Source organism: Microcaecilia unicolor, chromosome 8 (assembly GCF_901765095.1).
Source record: "Microcaecilia unicolor chromosome 8, aMicUni1.1, whole genome shotgun sequence".
NCBI classification, from domain to species: Eukaryota; Metazoa; Chordata; class Amphibia; order Gymnophiona; family Siphonopidae; genus Microcaecilia; species Microcaecilia unicolor.
The window spans coordinates 105,332,076-105,351,852 of record NC_044038.1 but is presented as its reverse complement, the minus strand read 5'-3'; the positions used below and the strand labels follow the sequence as shown (position 1 = coordinate 105,351,852).

Below are 19,777 nucleotides of genomic sequence, written 5' to 3'. Positions count from 1 at the left end.
TCCCACCCACCTTCTTAATGCCATCTCTCATCTGTCACATTCTCAACCTCTCACTTTCCACTGCGACTGTCCCTGCTGCCTTTAAACATGCTGTGGTCACACCTCTCCTTAAGAAGCCTTCATTCGACCCTACTTGTCCCTCTAATTACCGACCCATCTCCCTCCTTCCTTTTCTCTCCAAATTACTTCAGCGTGCTGTTCGCCGCTGCCTTGATTTTCTCTCCTCACATGCTATTATTGACCCACTACAATCTGGTTTTCGTCCTCTCCACTCAACCGAAACTGCGCTTACTAAAGTCTCCAATGACCTATTACTGGCTAAATCCAGAGGTCAATATTCCATCCTCATTCTTCTTGATCTTTCCGCTGCTTTTGACACTGTCAATCACAGCATACTTCTCGATACCCTGTCCTCACTTGGATTCCAGGGCTCTGTCCTTTCCTGGTTCTCTTCCTACCTCTCCCTCCGCACCTTCAGTGTTCACTCTGGTGGATCCTCTTCTACTTCTATCCCTCTGCCTGTCGGTGTACCTCAGGGTTCTGTTCTTGGTCCCCTCCTCTTTTCTATCTACACTTCTTCCCTTGGTTCATTAATCTCATCCCATGGCTTTTCCTACCATCTCTATGCTGATGACTCCCAAATCTACCTTTCTACCCCTGCATCCAAACCAAAGTTTCAGCGTGCTTGTCTGACATTGCTGTCTGGATGTCTCAACGCCACCTGAAATTAAATATGACCAAAACCGAGCTTCTCATTTCCCCCCCCAAACCCACCTCCCCGCTCCCCCTGTTTTCTATTTCTGTTGATGGCTCTCTCATTCTCTCTGTCTCCTCAGCTCGAAACCTTGGGGTCATCTTTGACTCTTCTCTCTCCTTCTCTGCTCATATCCAGTAGATCGCCAAGACCTGTCGTTTCTTTCTTTACAACATCCATAAAATCCGCCCCTTTCTTTCCGAGCACTCTACCAAAACCCTCATCCACACCCTTGTCACCTCTCGTTTAGACTACTGCAATCTGCTTCTTGCTGGCCTCCCACTTAGTCACCTCTCCCCTCTCCAGTCGGTTCAAAACTCTGCTGCCCGTCTCATCTTCCACCAGGGTCACTTTACTCATACTACCCCTCTCCTCAAATCACTTCACTGGCTCCCTATCCGTTTTCACATCCTGTTCAAACTTCTTCTACTAACCTATAAGTGTACTCACTCTGCTGCTTCCCAGTATCTCTCCACACTCGTCCTTCCCTACACCCCTTCCCGTGCACTCCTTTCCATGGATAAATCCTTCTTATCTGTTCCCTTCTCCACTACTGCCAACTCCAGACATTGCGCCTTCTGTCTCGCTGCACCCTACGCCTGGAATAAACTTCCTGAGCCCCTATGTCTTGCCCCATCCTTGGCCACCTTTAAATCTAGACTGAAAGCCCACGTATTTAACATTGCTTTTGACTCGTAACCACTTGTAACCACTCGCCTCCACTTAACCTCCTCTCTTCCTTCCCGTACACATTAATTGATTTGATTTGCTTACTTTATTTTTTGTCTATTAGATTGTAAGCTCTTTGAGCAGAGACTGTCTTTCTTCTATGTTTGTGCAGCGCTGCGTACGCCTTGTAGTGCTATAGAAATGCTAAATAGTAGTAGTAGTAGTAGTGGTTGTCTGTGTCTCTTGCTAGTGGCTGCCTGGCAGTTTTCAGTCCTGTCTCTTGTTTGTCAGTATTTTGTACCCTGTTTTAGTGGCTGCTCAGCAGTTTTCAGTCCTGTCTCTTGTTTGTCAGTATTTGTACCCTGTTTTAGCGGCTGCTCTGCAGCTTTCAGTCCTGTCTCTTGTCTGTCAGTATTTGTAACCTGTTTTAGTGGCTGCTCTGCAGCTTTCAGTCCTGTCTCTTGTCTGTCAGTAGCTTTCAGTTCCTGTCCTTTAGCTTGTCCATTTCTTGCTTTGTGTAGTATTGTCTGTCTGTGAGTCCTAGCCCAGTTTCCTGTCTTGCTGCCCATGTATACTCCTTTCCCCTCTGACCCTCAGTCCCTGTTCAGCCTAGTTGGTATCCAGTGCCTGCCATGTCCGGTAAGTCCTGCCGGACGCCTGTACCCAGGGGCTCAACTCCTGGGGAAGGGTGGTCAAGCGCAGGTGAAGTCCAGCTGTTCCTGTCAGAGTTCTGCCTTGCCTCTGGTACGGGGTGGTTTTGCCTGCCACTGCCGCTCCTCGGAAGTGGCCCAAGGGTTCACGAACCTAGTTTCTGCCTTGAAAACGTGACACCCCCATCTCACCTGCAGTGCTACTTTCAGAGAATGTCACTTTAGAGTGTTGACCAGAGAGTGTTTCTTCCCAGTTAGAACCTAGCATGCTGGTATCAGAAATATTAGTCTGGGGAGGGCTCGATGGCACGTAGTTTTAGGAGTTGTCTGACTAGTCAGTCCTTTTGGTTCCATGTGGTCAGTACTTGGGTGGTTTGGTGGGGAGATGTTTGTGTCTCACTCTCATTGACTTGCATTTTGGAAGATCCTTTGTTTGTGGGCCCCTGATGAAAGGTGAACATCTTTTTCTGGCCAAGGCTAGCCTTCTTGGGTGGAAATGTATTTTACAATGTTGGACTGAGATGACTCTGCCATTGTTTTGACAATAGAGAAATGCACTCTTCTCCTATATAACTTTGGAGGCCTTGGATGCTAGACCTTCATTTTAATGTTGGAAAATGTTTCTGGCGATCTGAGAAACTTACTTACAATCACTCCCTGCCTGGTCGAGAAGCCTTATCATTAACCAACTCAATTTGTACAGTTTTAGTCACTCTTTTGATTACCTCAGCTTTGGGGAATGTTATGGGGGAGAGGGTTATTGGGTGATGTAGGAGAGAGGGGAGAGGGAATTATGTTGTTTTTTTTTTTTTGTTTGGGGAGTTGTACTTTATATTTTGTTACATGGTGAGGCGGATCATTGTTACTGTGATTGTCTCTGGATAGGTTTGATTGTTTGGTTTAGCTGGTTTGCTAATAAAATAGATTTTTCAGAAAAAGGAATGTTTTGAAATCCCTGATAACATCTTGCTGCAAAATGATAACCAACATCTAAATGCAGAAGGGGCCACAGTCTGTCACCACAAAAGATATGTATTGCATTTCTTTTGCTTCAGTTCATTTATTCATATAGAGGGGCATTTTAGAAAGGACGTGCAATTCAGAATATAAATGTCCCAGTCAGTAGGTCACAAATGGACGTCCATCTCACATGTATTTTAGAACAGCCTGTTCTAAAATACATGCGAGATAGACATTCATGTGCTGGAAACATCCAGCATGAACATCTATTTTACAAACAAACGTCCAAATTATGAATGGGTTAAAATGAGGGGCACGGACATCTGTGTGGTAGCAGAGGAACTTCTATATTATAAAATGACTGTACACACATGTAGCAGTATAGTAAGTTTTAATAAGCATTAGCATAAACACCTGTGTGCAGGAATAACCTAATGGTTAAAGCTAGTTGCTGCATGGGTTCAAGTTCCCATGCAGCTTTTTGTAATTTTTGCTTTTTTTTTTTTTTTTTTTTTTAATTGTGAGCCCTCCAAGGAAGAGAAAAATACCTACTGTGACTTACTTTGTCTCCATTCAGTGGAGAACTACTCAATCAGAGCACCTTTCTGTAACCTGGACATGCCAAGTGCCAGGTCTAAATACGGATTTCCATCTTTTGATCATGGATGGCCCTTCCCCTTCTGCAACTGGAGCTGGACATCCATCTTTTGGACCCTCCCTAGTCCCGTCTAGAACATGCCCACACCAATCCCCCTTACCATATGGATGTACTAAATACATAAGTACATAAGTATTGCCATACTGGGAAAGACCCATCGAGGCCTGCATCCTGTTTCCAACAGCGGCCAATCCAGGTCACAAAATACCTGGCAAGATCCCCAAAATGTTCAAAACATTTTATACTGCTTATCCCAGAAATAGTGGATTTTCCCCAGTCCATTTAATAACGGTCTATGGACTTTTCCTTTAGGAAGCCGTCCAAACCTTTTTTTAAACTCCGCTAAGCTAACTGCCTTTACCACATTCTCTGGCAACGAATTCCAGAGTTTAATTACATGTTGAGTGAAGAAAACTTTTCTCCGATTCGTTTTAAATTTACTACATTGTAGCTTCATCGCATGCCCCCTAGTCCTAGTATTTTTGGAAAGCGTGAACATACGCTTCACATCTACCCATTCAACTCCACTCATTATTTTATAGACCTCTATCATATGTCCCCTCAGCCGCCTTTTCTCCAAGCTGAAGAGCCCTAGCCGCTTTAACCTTTCCTCTTAGGGAAGTCATCCCATCCCCTTAATCATTTTAATCGCCCTTTCTTCACCTTTTCTAATTCCACTATATCTTTTTTGAGATGTGGCGACCAGAATTGAACACAATATTCGAGGTGCGGTTGCACCATGGAGCAATACAAAGGCATTATAACATCCACATTTTTGTTTTCCATTCCTTTCCTAATAATACCTAACATTCTATTTGCTTTCTTAGCCGCAGCAGCACACTGAGCAGAAAGTTTCAACGTATCATGAACAACAACACCTAGATCCCTTTCTTGGTCCGTGACTCCTAACGTGGAACCTTGCATGACGTAGCTATAATCCGGGTTCCTCTTTCCCACATGCATCACTTTGCACTTGCTCACATTAAACATCATCTGCCATTTAGACACTCATTCTCCGAGTCTCGTAAGGTCCTCTTGTAATTTTTTACAATCCTCCTGCGATTTAAGGACATTGAATAACTTTGTGTCATCAGCAAATTTAATTACCTCACTAGTTACTCCCATCTCTAGGTCATTTATAAATATGTTAAAAAGCAGCGATCCCAGCACAGACCCCTGGGGAACCCCTCTAACTACTCTTCTCCATTGAGAATACTGACCATTTAACCCTACTCTCTGTTTTCTATCTTTTAACCAGTTTTTAATCCACAATACAACACTACCTCCTATCCCATGACTCTCCAATTTCCTCTGGAGTCTTTCATGAGGTACTTTGTCAAACGCCTTCTGAAAATCCAGATACACAATATCAACCGGCTCCCCTTTATCCACGTTTGTTCACTACAGTGTTAGAAATCCATATTCTGGCTTTATAAAATTGGTATTTGGATATCCATGCAAAATGAATATTTAAATACTGATTTTCAGACATCCAAACAGAATGGCCACACATTCAGGCAACCCATGTCAAAGGACACACACTCGACTTTATCTCACACAAACTGTCCACAGACCAGGACCTAATAGTGTTAGATATCAAATGGACAAACACACCATGGTCAGACCACTACAAACTAAAACTATCCCTACTTTGGCGGAAAAAGGGTTCACACCGTATACAAGAACGCACAAGAGGCCAAATAAATTCGGAAACATTCTGGCAACAGATGTACAATAATGAATGGACAGCACAAACAGACTCTACATACTATCTCTCAAACTGGGATAAAAGATGCAAAAACATGTTAGACGAAATAGCACCCTTACAAACAAGAACCTCACGTAGGCATAACTCGATACCATGGTACAACGAAGAACTGAAAAAACTAAAAAACACAATACAGGAAACTCGAATGAGCATGGAGAAAAATAAAAGATACACAAACACTCAATGCATGGAAACAAACTCAAAGAAAATACAAATACGCGGTAAGACTAGTCAAAAGGTTATACTACAAAACCAAAATAGGGCCTGACTACAAAGACACGAAAAAATTATACCAACTCGTGAACAAACTACTAGACATTACCTTGGTCACCACAACCAACACAGATATCCCATCTGGAGACAAACTTGCCAAATACTTCAATGAAAAAATTGTAAACCTACGCAACACGCTACCTGAGAACATCACCGGCATCGAAAACTTCGAGTGTTTGGACCCAATCCTCGGTGAATACCCAGCGGACAGACTCTAGACAAGCTTCACTCCCCTCACTGCTAAAACAGTCAACCAAGCGATTAATAGGTTCTCCAGGACTCACTGTAAATTGGATACCTACCCCAGTTACCTATTAAAATCTGCTCCCCACCGCTTCATAACAGACCTCACATCCCACTTAAACTACATGCTCCAACATAGTCTCTTCACTAAGGAAAACAGCAACATCCTACTCACCCCAATACCAAAAGATATCAAGAAAAAAACAGACGACATCACCAACTACCGCCCAGTAGCATCAATCCCACTGGTAGTCAAACTGATGGAAAGCATGGTAACCAAACAACTTACTGACTACATAAACAAATTCACAATACTACACGAATCACAATCAGGATTTCGCTCCATCCACAGCACCGAAACAGTACTTATTACGCTCTTAGCCAAATTCAAATAAGAAATTGCAGCAGGCAAAAGCGTACTTCTCCTACAATTCAACATGTCTAGTGCGTTCGACATGGTAAATCATAATATACTACTAAGCATCCTAGAATACTTCGGGATTGGTGGAAGTGTACTTAGCTGGATCAAGGGTTTCCTAACTACTAGAACATATCAAGTAAAATCGAATTCGAACAGGGAAGCTTGCCAGGTGCCCTTGGCCTGGATTGGCCGCTGTCGTGGACAAGATGCTGGGCTCGATGGACCCTTGGTCTTTTCCCAGTATGGCATTACTTATGTACTTATGTACATATCATCACCATGGAAAGCAGATTGTGGAGTACCTCAAGGATCGCCACTATCAGCGCTCCTTTTCAACCTAATGATGACTCCACTAGCCAAGTCCTTATCCAGTCAAGGCCTTAACCCTTTCATATACGCAGACAATGTCACAATATACATCCCTTACAAGCATGATCTAACAGAAATCACCAAAGAAATCAAGCTTAGCTTGAACATCATGAACTCATGGACAAATGCACGTCAACTAAAACTTAACACAGAAAAAAACACACTGTCTCATCCCAATATAACACGAAGAAACCCACCAACATAACCACCCCAGACTACACCCTCCCTATCACAGACAGCCTGAAAATTCTCGGAGTTACAATCGACCGAAATCTCACACTAGAAAGCCAAGTGAAAGCTACAACAAAGAAAATGTTCCTTTCAATGTGGAAGCTCAAACGAGTGAAACCTTTTTTCCCCTGAGGGAAATATTTCGCAACTTGGTACAATCTATAGTACTAAGCCATCTAGACTACTGCAATGGAATCTATGCGGGATGCAACGAACAAATCATAAAGAAACCCCATACTGCTCAAAATACAGCAGCCAGGCTTATATTTGGAAAAACAAGATTCGAAAGCACCAAACCCCTACGAGAAAAACTGCACTGGCTCCCAATCAAAGAACGTATTGCGTTCAAAATCTGCACCCTGTTTCATAAAATCATCTACAGCAATGCCCTGGGATACACGACAAACCTTATAGACCTACCAACCAGAAACACAACAAGATCAACCCGAACATACCTAAATCTCCACCACCCAAGTTGCAAAGGACATGCATCCAGCTTCTCTTATATAAGCACACAACTATGGAACACATTACCAAGAGCCATGAAAACAACATATGACCACCTAAACTTCCGGAAACCCCTAAAAACTAACTTGTTTAAAAAGGCATACGATCCAACCTAAATGCCTCAATCCTACAACACAACTAAATAAAAGCTCGTACTGGACATAACTCTTCCTCCTTATGATTCCTATTGTGTCTATCACACATGATCTTACTCTGCATTTGTTCATACCGGTACTGGCAATCGCTTCTACAGTACTATGTAAGCCACATTGAGCTTGCAAATAGGTGGGAAAATGTGGGATACAAATGTAACAAATAAATAAATAGAGCTTCTAAAATAGGTACCTGGAGGAAAAGTCCGTTATTGAGATGGACATGGGGGAAGCCACTGCTTGCCCCAGGATTGGTAGCATGGAATGTTGCTACTAATTGGGTTTCTGCCAGGTACTTGTCACCTGGATTGGCCACTGTTGGAAGCAGGATACTGGGCTAGATGTACCATTGGTCTGACCCAGTATGGCTATTCTTATGTTCTTATAATTTAGTTTGTGGACATAAAAATGAAATTTGGCAGACAATGAAATAAAATCAATAGAAGAAACCGCACGATATTAATTTTTTGAAGATCAAAACAAAATTGGGAGACTGTACCCTCCTAGTCCTGGTGGCAGGACTGGAAGGGGAAATGAGAAATAAAAAGGCTGTTAGGTGTGCAATGGGTGTCTCTATCATTTGCGTGGCTTAGTAAACGGCCCTAAGTCTGTTACAGGCAGAAAGGATCATTAGTGGCTCAAAGAGTGAGGGGGTGGTGTGTGGGATGGGTGCAGAGGCTCAGCGGTGGGATGTGAGTTCAGGTATCAGATAGGATCCTCAGGGTGCTCAAGCAGGTACTATAAATAGATATCAAATAAAGTCTGCGGTCTTTATGTGCCATAATTTTCTCTGTGTCTGCAGCAAGTTGAGATGTCACTCTATTGGGCTATAACAATCTCTTTTTTGTGTAGGTGAATTGGGTGCTTTCTCCTCAGACCTCCCTGGCCGTCTCCACATCAACTCCACCTTTCGCATCAGTGCAGACAGACTCCAGCAGATACTTTTCAGCAAGTCACAGTTCATCCAGGATTTTCTGGAGCACCACAAATTCACAGGTCAGAGTTGGCAGGTGGCACAGTACTATTTGCATAATGCAGCCTGGTCGGGAGCATCCTATGAGTGATTGAAGGCCCTCCCTCTTATAAATGGACATTCTCAGCTTCATAGATTTGTGTCTGGCTGGGCTAACTATATTTAGGGGCTCATTTTAAAAAGAGAAAAACATCTCAAAAATGACAATACAGTGGCATTTGGACGTTTCTTGGAGAAAAACGTCCAAATCACAATTTTTGAAATTCAAATTTGAGATGTTTTTCTCTACAGTGTGTCCAAATGTAAAGCCCCCCTCTTGCCTCTAAGGGGAGCTAAACACTTCAGAAGAGGGCTTATTTACCACTCATATTTGTCCATCTCTATATTATATCCAAAACCTATTTGAAAACAAACAGAGGCTTGTTAAAGTTTATGGCCCATTACTTAGGCCAAGCAAGCCTGTCTGTTAACTTGTCCCTGAAAAGGCCAAGAAGACACAAGCTATCTGTAGATCATAGATAAGGGAATCAGTTACATATACAAAGCTGTAACCAGACATCTGTATATTAAACACAGATCTCAAGGGAGCATTTGGTGGCGGGATTTGGGCATTCCCAAAACTTGAATGTTTTTCTGCCATAATAGAACAAAGCAAAAACGTCCAGGGTTAAAAGTTAGACATTTTGGTCTAGACCTGTTTCAATCAGGGCCACTGAGAGACAGTGCCAGGCTCGGGGCAGAGCTGCCGCCCCCCTTCATTCAGTATTCACGTTGAATTTCAGGAATGAGAAATGAGGAGAAACTATCTCACCAAGCTGAATAAAACACATTTAATTTCACCTTAGCCTAATGAATAACAAAAGAGAGAATTAACAGAGGCATCAGCCAGAGTTGGACTTCGCATAACAAAAACACAACTCTAATGGGGTGGCAGAGCCGGTGGTGGGAGGCGGGGCTGGTGGTTGGGAGGCAGGGCTAGTGCTGGGCAGACTTCTACGGTCTGTGCCCTGAAAATGGCAGATACAAATCAAGGTAAGGTGTACACAAAAAGTAGCACATATGGATTTATCTTGCTGGGCAGACTGGATGGACTGTGCAGGTCTTTTTCTGCCATCATCTACTATGTTACTATGTAATGAGAAAGCGTGGTGTTGTTTTTTTGTTTTTACTTAAACCATGCATCGCAGCGGTCCCCTGGGGAAAACAAAAACCCACCCAAGAGCACCAACAAGATATTTTACCTTTATTAGTGCTAACTTATCACCGCTTTTTGATGCCATTTCCTGTAACACTAAGCAAAAACCTGCCAGTAGCGTGGAATCTCAGCTTTCGCAATCTGCCTAGCTAAAGATAAGGAACCCGCTCTGCAAAAACGACGATTATGTTTAGCAGTGTCCATGCGCCTGCCCCAATGCCACTGTTGGGATGCTGATGCGGCAGCAGCGCCGGGCACCCTTTGGAGGCTGGGCCCGGGAGCAGCCTTGGTTTCAGTCATGCCTAAGTCACTAAAAGGTGACTTAAATGACGTGATGACCACTGGAGGGTTTCCCAGTGGGATCAAAGAAAACTTGTTTTGATCCATGACGGCTTCATATATATATATGGGAGTGATTTTAATGCTTCAGTGCATCTAGATGCTGTTAATACAAGAGCCCCTCTAGTGAACACATTAAGATGGCTAAGGACCTCACACATTTGATGGAGGGAGCTGGATCTTTTCGACTCTTGGCGCCTCATGCATCCTGCATTGCGAGATTATACATTTTATTCTCAATCATGAGGTGCCTGCTTCAGAATTGATTATGTTCTCCTTGAGAAGACACTGTCTGACACAGATGTAGCTGCTGGGATACAGACTATCACTATCTCAGACCATGATGCTTGCTGAGCAACCGTACCTATCATTAGGAGACATGGGAGAAGCGGTGCTCTTCGAATAATAGTTTTTTGCAGGATAAATCCATATGCAAGGCCTGTAAAGAGCTCTTGAACTGTGCTTAGATTGTAATTTGCAGTCTAGACCCTCTGTAGCAGTAGTGTGGAATGCAGTCTTACGGGAGTATGTTATTCAAAAGCTAGCCAGACTAAGTGCAAAACTACATCCCTTATTTCTCAGTGAAAAAATCAAATAATGAAGTTGGAAACACAACACAAAAGTACTGAACCAAACAAGGTAGCCCATCAGTTAGAAGCAACTAGATCATTTATATACCTCAGAGTGGGAGTTAATCAACTCTCATTTAAAGCAGACAAGCTAAGAGACAATAATAAGGTGGGGAGAATATTGGTGCATAAAATTCCGAAAGGCAGAGGCTGTGTTCACATTGGACTGCTACAATTCAGGCTAAGTAATGCACTATTTGTTTATTTACTGCTCAAAAGTTTTACTTCCTTTTGTTCAGTCTACGTTTGGGTACCAGTCCTGAGTTTATTTTAGGTTTTCTTTCCTTCACTTAGTTAATTTCATTGTTTTGTTTTTATAAAGGCAACTTTTTGTCTCCCTGCACTTTACAAGCAAGCATCCTTTCTCTTTACTTTTGTTCTGAGCTGGATCTACAACAAAAAAAGCCTCCAGTGATCTGCATCAGTTCGATCATCAAACGACATCAGGATCAGAAACTGCAAAATACTACTACTACTACTTAACATTTCTAGAGCGCTATTAGGGTTACGCAGCGCTGTACAAAATAAACAAAGAAGGACGGTCCCTGCTCAAATGAGCTTACAATCTAAAAAACGAAATGTCAAGTTGGGCAGTCTAGATTTCCTGGGTAGAAGTATAGAGGTTAGGTGCCGAAGGCGACATTGAAGAGGTGGGCTTTAAGCAGAGATTTGAAGATGGGCAGGGAGGGGGCCTGACGTATGGGCTCGGGGAGTTTGTTCCACGCGTGGGGTGAGGCGAGGCAGAAAGGGCAGAGCCTGGAGTTGGCGGTGGTGGAGAAAGATACTGAAAGGAGGGATTTGTCTTGAGAGTGGAGGTTACGGGTAGGAACGTAAGGGGAGATGAGGGTTGAGAGGTAAGGAGGGGCTGCAGATCGAGTACATTTGTAGGTTAGTAGCAGAAGCTTGAATGGAATGCGGTACCTGATCGGAAGCCAATGAAGTGACTTGAGGAGAGGGGTGATATGAGTGTATCGGTTCAGGCAGAAGACGTGCAGCAGAGTTCTGAACGGACTGAAGGGGGGATAGGTGGCTAAGTGGGAGACCAGTGAGGAGTAGGTTGCAGTTGTCAAGGCGAGAGGTAACGAGAGAATGGATGAGAGTTCGGGTGGTGTGCTCAGAGAGGAAAGGGCGGATTTTGCTAATGTTATAGAGGAAGAAGCGACAGGTCTTGGCTATCTGCTGGATGTGCGCAGAGAAGGAGAGGGAGGAGTCGAAGATGACACCGAGGTTGCGGGCAGATGAGACGGGGACGATGAGGGTGTTATCAACTGAGATAGAGAGTGGAGGTAGAGGAAAAGTGGGTTTGGGTGGGAAGACAAGAAGTTCGGTCTTGGCCATGTTCAGTTTCAGGTGGCGGTTGGACATCCAGGCAGCAATGTCGGATAAGCAGGCCGATACTTTGGCCTGGGTTTCCGCAGTGATGTCAGGTGTGGAAAGATAAAGCTGGGTGTCGTCAGCACAAAGATGATACTGGAAGCCATGAGACAAGATCAGGGAGCCCAGGGAAGAGGTGTAGATAGAGAAAAGGGGTCCAAGGACAGAACCCTGAGGGACTCCAACAGAGTGCGGGATAGGGGTGGAGGAAGAGCCATGAGAGTGTACTCTGAAGGTACGATGGGAGAGATAAGAGGAGAACCAGGAGAGGACAGAGCCCTGGAAACCAAAAGAGGACAGTGTGTCAAGAAGTAAATTGTGATTGACAGTGTCAAAAGCAGCCGATAGGTCAAGGAGAATGAGGATGGAGTAATGACCTTTGGATTTGGCGAGGAACAGGTCATTACAGACTTTGGATAATGCCGTTTCTGTCGAGTGAAGTGGGCGAAAGCCAGATTCAAGCGGATCGAGGATGGTATGAGAGGCGAGAAAATCAATGCAACGGCTGTGAACGGCGCGTTCAAGTATTTTGGAGAGGAAGGGTAGGAGGGAGATGGGGCGGTAGTTGGAGGGACAGGTAGGGTCAAGTGAAGGTTTTTTGAGGAGAGGTGTGACAACAGCATGCTTGAAGGTGTCAGGGACAGTTGCGGTGGAGAGAGAGAGGTTGAGGATATGACATATGGGAGGGGTGATAGCAGGAGAGATGGTGATAAGTAAGTTGGTGGGGATCGGGTCTGAGGAACAGGTGGTGCATTTCGAGGAGGAGAGAAGATGGGCGGTTTCCTCTTCGGTGATATCAGGAAAAGAGGAGAAGGAGGCTTGGGTTGATTGGTTGAGGGAGTGGGTGATAGGATGAAGAGGAGGATAAGGTTTAGTGGTGAATTCGAGGTTGATCTTCTGGACCTTGTTGCGGAAGTAGTCAGCCAGTGATTGAGGAGAGAGTGAGGGGGGGTGGGAGCGGAGGGCACTTTGAGGAGGGAGTTGAGGGTGGCGAAGAGACGATGAGGGTTAGAGCTGAGGGAATTAGTCAAGTGAGTGTAGTAGTCCTGTTTGGCGAGGAATAGGGAGGACTGGAAGGAGGATAGCAGGAATTTGTAGTGAATGAAGTCAGTATGGGTGCGTGATTTCCTCCATAGGCGTTCAGCCGATCGGGAGCAGGAGCAAAGGGTTAAGCCAGGGCTGGGGATTAGTGCGCCTTGTGGGACGGGAAACAGACGGTGCAAGGGTGTCTAGGGCGGAGGAGAGAGTGGCATTGTACTTGGAAACAGCCTTGTCGACGGACTCGGAGGACGTGATGGACGGGAGGAGATCGGAGATACTAGCGGATAAGGTGGTGGGTCAACAGCCTGGAGATTCCTGGAGGTAGTGGTTAGAGTTGGGCGGGACTGAGGGGGAGGGTGATGAAGTGTGAATGTGATCAGGTGATGGTCAGAAATGGGAAGAGCAGAGACGCAGAGATTAGAGGGCAAGCAGGTAGAAGAAAGGATGAGATCAAGACAGTGACCAGATTTGTGAGTAGGGGTGGTGGAACTCAGTTGGAGGTTGAAGGAGGAAGTTAGGGTGAGGAATTGAGAAGCGTATGAGTCGGATGGGTTATTAGTGTGTATGTTGAAGTCACCAAGAATGAGGGATGGGGATGAGGGCTCAAGAAAAACGGAGAGCCAGGCATCGAAGTCAGTAAGGAAGGAAGGGAGGGACTTATCAGGGGTGCGGTAGATGACTGCAACTCGGAGTGGCAGCGGGTAGAATAGACGGATGGAATGGACTTCAAAGGATGAGAAGCAGTGATGAAACCATAACTGCAATTCCATGAGTTGAAGTTCATATTCTCATCATATATTGTCTCTAAATTTCTGATATCCTGCTGAATCTCCCTCTGCATTAAACTTCTAAAACAATTTCATAGGAATGAAATACAGTCATTTGATATATGTCTCTAGTAAACAGAAGTGCCTGTTAGATATTAGATACTGAACTTTAAAAAAAAACTTTACCTGTTACAGGATTTAAAAGTACTAAATATGGAGTTCCAGTGACGTCATCACTAAGATGGCTGCTTAGCTCCGGAGCTCTGCTCATTATTAGGTGGATTTTAGCAGGATCAGCCTGTTCTGAATTCAGTCACTCCTTCATTTGTGAGTCGGAAGCTCCTGCAGATTCGATCCATGTCAAGAAAACGCAACGGGGAGATCAAAAGTTATTTTCCCCCAGCTATCCACGTGGACCGCGTGGTGAGCCTGACTTACCAACATTGACAGTTCGGAGGTGAGTGATGACCTCTCTCAACCAGACTGCATTAATGCTGACCTGATTGAGGATGATGGCCCTCTCACTAAAAGAGCAATGCAGGATATGCTCGCTTTAAAATGGGCTTTGCAACATGATACCGCTACATGGTTCCAGGAGATTAAGAGGATGATACAGGATATGTGGAGAGGCCTGGAAGACCTGGGCTTCCACATGGAAGAATGAGGAACGGCAATTGGAAGATCAGAATAACCTCAGCAGCCTAGTAAATGCCCAAACACTGTTTATATGCCTGGCAGCTTAATAGATGCTTAAAAACTGTTTATAACTTCGGCAGCTATCAGATGTGTAACCGCTTTATATGCGATGCAGTAGGCTGTAAGACCTCTAATGCCTCTACCTACTTTGACCTAAGTGCACTGTTTGCAACGATTTAAACTCTGTTAGCTCTGTTCCGAATATACTGCTTACACTGACCTAGATTCTGCCTCACACGATTGCTAAACCCCAATACTCTAACCACACAAATTAACGTGCACACTAACATGGACATGAACACCAGTAAAATACTCCTAACCATTTACTGCCTCACCCTACTTCAACACGCACCTACAACCCCAGACACAGATAACAGCCTCACAAACCACAAACAAATCGCGAACACAACATGCATACCCCAAAAAACAAAGAAAACCATGAAAAACCTAACATCCTCGGACCACAGCAAAGATCAGGAAAGAAAGAAAGCTCAAAACCATCACATCAAGGAGAAAGACAACTAAAATATATCACCCCAAACCTGAATCCAAAAGAACAACACCAACGAATACAAATAGGCTACACTAATGCCAGATCGGCAGTCAAGAAAACCACAACACTGACCAACTGGATCATGGAAGACCACCTTGAATTCCTACTCATTAGCGAAACCTTGATCCATGATTCCAAAGACCCAATAATCTTAGAACTATGTCCACCAGGATACAAAATTACCCATTGGACCAGAGAAGAAAAAAGAGGAGGAGGCATAGCAATAATCTATAAATCACAATTCACAGTTACTACAACAGCAGAATCCATCCTACCCCAACTCGAAATAGCTTCAGTTAGAATTAACCACCCTGATCTACTCGATCAACTAAACCTAATCATTTTCTACAGGCCCCCAGGCAGTTGGCAAGTCTCGCAAACACACTTCATGGACGTCATATCAAATACTTGAAGACACTAATTTAAAGAACGTAAACCAATGCAAGGAATTCATCCAACTTTGGGAGCTCCACTGGCCTAACATGCAACCTACCCACAAAAAAAGACACACACTAGACATTATAACTCACAAACTTTCATCAGAGCCCATCTTCACTATCACAGACACAAAATGGACAGTTACACCATGGTCAGACCACTACAAAGCACATATTTCCCTCTACTGGAAAAAGAAAAGGGTCACAACGAAAACAAGAAAAAAGAACCTACACTACAAGAGGCAAAATAGACCCACTAATATTCTGGCAAGAACTATACACTGACTAATGGGCAACTCCCACAAACTCACCCCAATTTCTACAAGAATGGGACAACAAATGTACAACAATACTAGACAGTATAGCACCGCTCCAAACTAGATCCTCAAAAAGAAAAAACTCAATACCATGGTTTAACGACGAATTGAAAGCCTTAAAAACACAGGTCAGAAGACTGGAAAGAATATGGAGCTGACAACTCCATGCTGGCAACATGTTCCTGAAAAAAGCCGCCGCTTGAAGCACCAGTCTGCAGAACATGGAGCGGAGACTTTTCCTGCTTTCCAGACTTAAATTCACTTTGTAATACTACTCCTGAATGTTCCTTTTACAGCATAGGAGGTAGTTTGCCTTTCTGTCTGGAACGTTACTGTGTTTGGTTTGGGCCTCTTTGATAAGTATGCTGCCCAAACCTGATGTTGGTGTGGGTTGGGGAGTTGGGTGGGGGGAGGAAGGTGCATGTGTGGGGGTAGGGTAGGGAAGAGGGCTGGTGTGTTGGGGGATAGTTTTACTCTATTTCTATGTTTGGTATGTTAATATGCTTACATGCCTCTTCAATTTATGCGGAACTTTTATGATCTCTTTTCACTTCAATTTTTTGTTCCTGCTCCTAGATGGTGGCTGTCACGAAAAGCCTAGCCAAAAGCCTGGGGTTACCCTGCGGCCACTTAGAGGGTCTATCCCCAGCACAGGTCAGGTCCACCTGCACCTGCCGCTTATGCTCTACATTAGCGTCTTCCTCCCACTGACTGGGTCACAAACGCCCCTGGGCAAGTCTCCCGCTCTCAAATTATCTCCCCAGTGATTTCTAGGTTACTGGGGCCACATTCCCAGTGGTCTCACAGTTCCCAGAAAGCACTCACAGACCCAACACACAAACCATCAGGATTCTTTACCAGTCAAGACAGGCAGAGGCAATAAACAATTGTTTATTGTGTAAAAAATATATTGAACAATGAACAAAAAATGTGCAATCAGCAAACAATAACAAGTAACTGAAATATGGATAGATTATAACACTAACTAAACATTTGTTTACATTCTAAAAAGTACCTGGGAAGATCAGGATGTATAACTGTTTGTTTAGTGAGCCTCAGCAAAGAGATCCTGCTCTCTTTTCTTCCTGGCTAAGACTAAACTCAAAACCAGTAACTGCTAGTTAGCTTCAAACTCCAGGCCAATTAGAGCCCAGTCACAAACAAAAGGAAAAAAATCTCCACAGATAGAATACAGCAGGTATAAAACAGTAGAGGAAAAAAGAACCTTTCACAGATGGTGTCCAATAAACTTTTTATTCCAAAAGTCTTCAAGAACAGTAAAAGATAGCCGACACGTCTCGTGTTTTGGCCCTACAGGCCTGCATCAGGGGTCTAGAAAAATACAGAAAATACAATGAAACAAATGCATAAAAATTATATATATATATATCCCTTGTCCCTTACCCTACCTAGTTCACGTTGTTAGTTTCTTCCCTCCAACCTACTTCTTTATGCTTGACTAAGCTATTAAGTTTGTACTCTTATTTAATTCTCTGTGAGCCACATTGCGCCTGCATGAGTGGGAAAATGTGGGATATAAGTAATAAATAAATATATATATATATATATATATATATATATATATATATATATATATATATATATATATATATATATATATATATAAAATACATATAAAATACATACTTATATAAAAATAATATAAAACATTATATAAAAACAAAGGCCAAAAAAGGGGTCATACCTAGGAATTTGTCATGTCATATGTTTTCAGATATATTGGAAAAAGGAGAAAAGATAGGAATGGTATTGCGAGTCTGAAAGATTATGAGAATAGCTATGTAGAGAGTGATAAAGATAAAGCGAACGTGCTAAAAATTACTTCTCTTCGGTGTTCACGGAGGAAAATCCTGGTGAAGGACCGTGATCAGCTGCTGAGGGAACATCTGGCAATGGAGTGGATACTGCACCTTTTACAAAGAAAGAGTTTATAAACAGCTGTAGAATCTGAAAGCGGACAAGGCTATGGGGCCGGATGGGATACATCCCAGGATACTGAAGGAGCTCTTAAAGATTTACTTAATAGATCTTTAGAGATGGGAGAGGTTCCGCGGGATTGGAGACAAGTGGATGTGGTCCCTCTTCACAAAAGTAGAGACAGGGAAGAAGTGGGAAACTACTGACTGGTAAGTCTCATGTCGGTGGAAGGAAAAATAATGGAGTCGCTGCTGAAAGAAAGGATTGTTAACTTTCTAGAAACCCATGGGTTACAGGAACTGAGGCAACATGGCTTTACCAAAGGAAAATCCTGCCAAACAAATCTTATTGAGTTCTTTGACTGGGTGACCAAAGCACTGGATGAAGGACGTGCGCTAGATGTAATCTTTTTGGATTTCAGCAAAGCCTTTGATACGGTCCGCCACAGAAGACTCGTGAATAAGCTGAAAGGGCTGAACTTAGGACCGAAAGTGGTGAACTGGATAGGAAACTGGTTGACCAACAGGTGGCAGAGGGTGGTGGTAAATGGAATCCGCTCGGAGGAAAGAAAGGTGAGCAGTGGAGTTTCTCAGGGGTCGGTGCTGGGGCCTATTCTGTTTAATATATTTGTGGGTGATATTGCTGAAGGGTAGGAAGGAAAGGTTTGCCTTTTTGCGGATGACACGAAAATAGGCAATAAAGTGGATAACCTGGAGGGAGTAGAAACGATGAGATCTCCAAACATTAGAAGAATGGTCGAAGGTCTGGCAGTTAAAATTTAATCTATATAAATTACAAAATCTTTATTAGTGAAAACAAACCAGTACATTAAAAGAATTACCAAATAGTATCCCTGCAACTCACTCATACTGCCATACACACCAATCTTATACCCTGATCACATATGTAAATCCCACAAAGAACATTGAATATAAATCCTAAATTGCAGTTTCTTCAGTCTCTGTGTATCATCAGAGCACAATCTCAATAAAGATCAGTCAATGAGCCCTAAAAAAACACAAGGGCACACAAAACCCAGTTCTTAATAATTGTAGCAGATATTGAACATTGCTGATCTTTGTATCCAACAAGTTCTCAAGTGAAGAAAGAAAAAAACTCCACTGCAATATAAAGCCACTGTTCTTATCCCTGTGATAAGAAAAACCACAGAGAAACACTGGGAATTGCAAAGTCACAAAAATATTTTGTTATCCTCCTGCACACAGTCAAACCTTTAAATTAGAGGCAGCCAAAGAATGCTTCAGGTCAGTGGGAGTCTTCCAGGGATAAGTAAATTAAACCCACATAGTTGGTATACTCCAGTTCTCCCCCTTATCACCTATAACATATCAGCAAACAGAAAAAAAACACAATAACATAGGCAACTAACAATCTAACAATCACTTTTCAAATGAATACAGTCCATATAGATATACATTGTAGCAGCTACTCATCAACGGGACTAACGTCCAGGCAGGGAATCCCAGCCCCACCTCCAAGCTTCCAGCTCATAAATTGCAGCACAGAACGGCAGGAAAAATACCAAACAGTGAAGAGCAAACACCCTAACCTTAAAGAGACAGAGTCTCAAATTCATTCAATTTCCAGATTAAGCCCTCTAGGGGCAGGGCCGTGCCTAGGGTCTCTGGCGCCCCCCTGCAGACTATCAGTTGGCGCCCCCCCTGCAGACTATCAGTTGGCGGCGGCACCCCCCCCCCCCCCCATGAAAATGATAGCTCAGCGCTTGCCACACTGACAGGAATTGTCAGCAATATTCTTAGAAACAAACTGCTTTACATTGCAAAATAAGATAGCAGATGTAAATTCTCAAAGTGGACATATTCCAAATACTAAAATGAAAAT

General features: G+C 43.4%; 1 protein-coding gene across 1 annotated transcript in view; it reads left to right on the top strand.

Annotated features, from left to right (window-relative positions):
- The window catches only part of GRAMD1A (GRAM domain containing 1A), an 894,680-nt gene that overhangs the window by 533,658 nt on the left and 341,245 nt on the right, over positions 1-19,777 (top strand). The window contains 1 exon segment of the mRNA XM_030213386.1: positions 8,508-8,651. Within this exon segment, the coding sequence (XP_030069246.1) occupies positions 8,508-8,651 (144 nt within the window).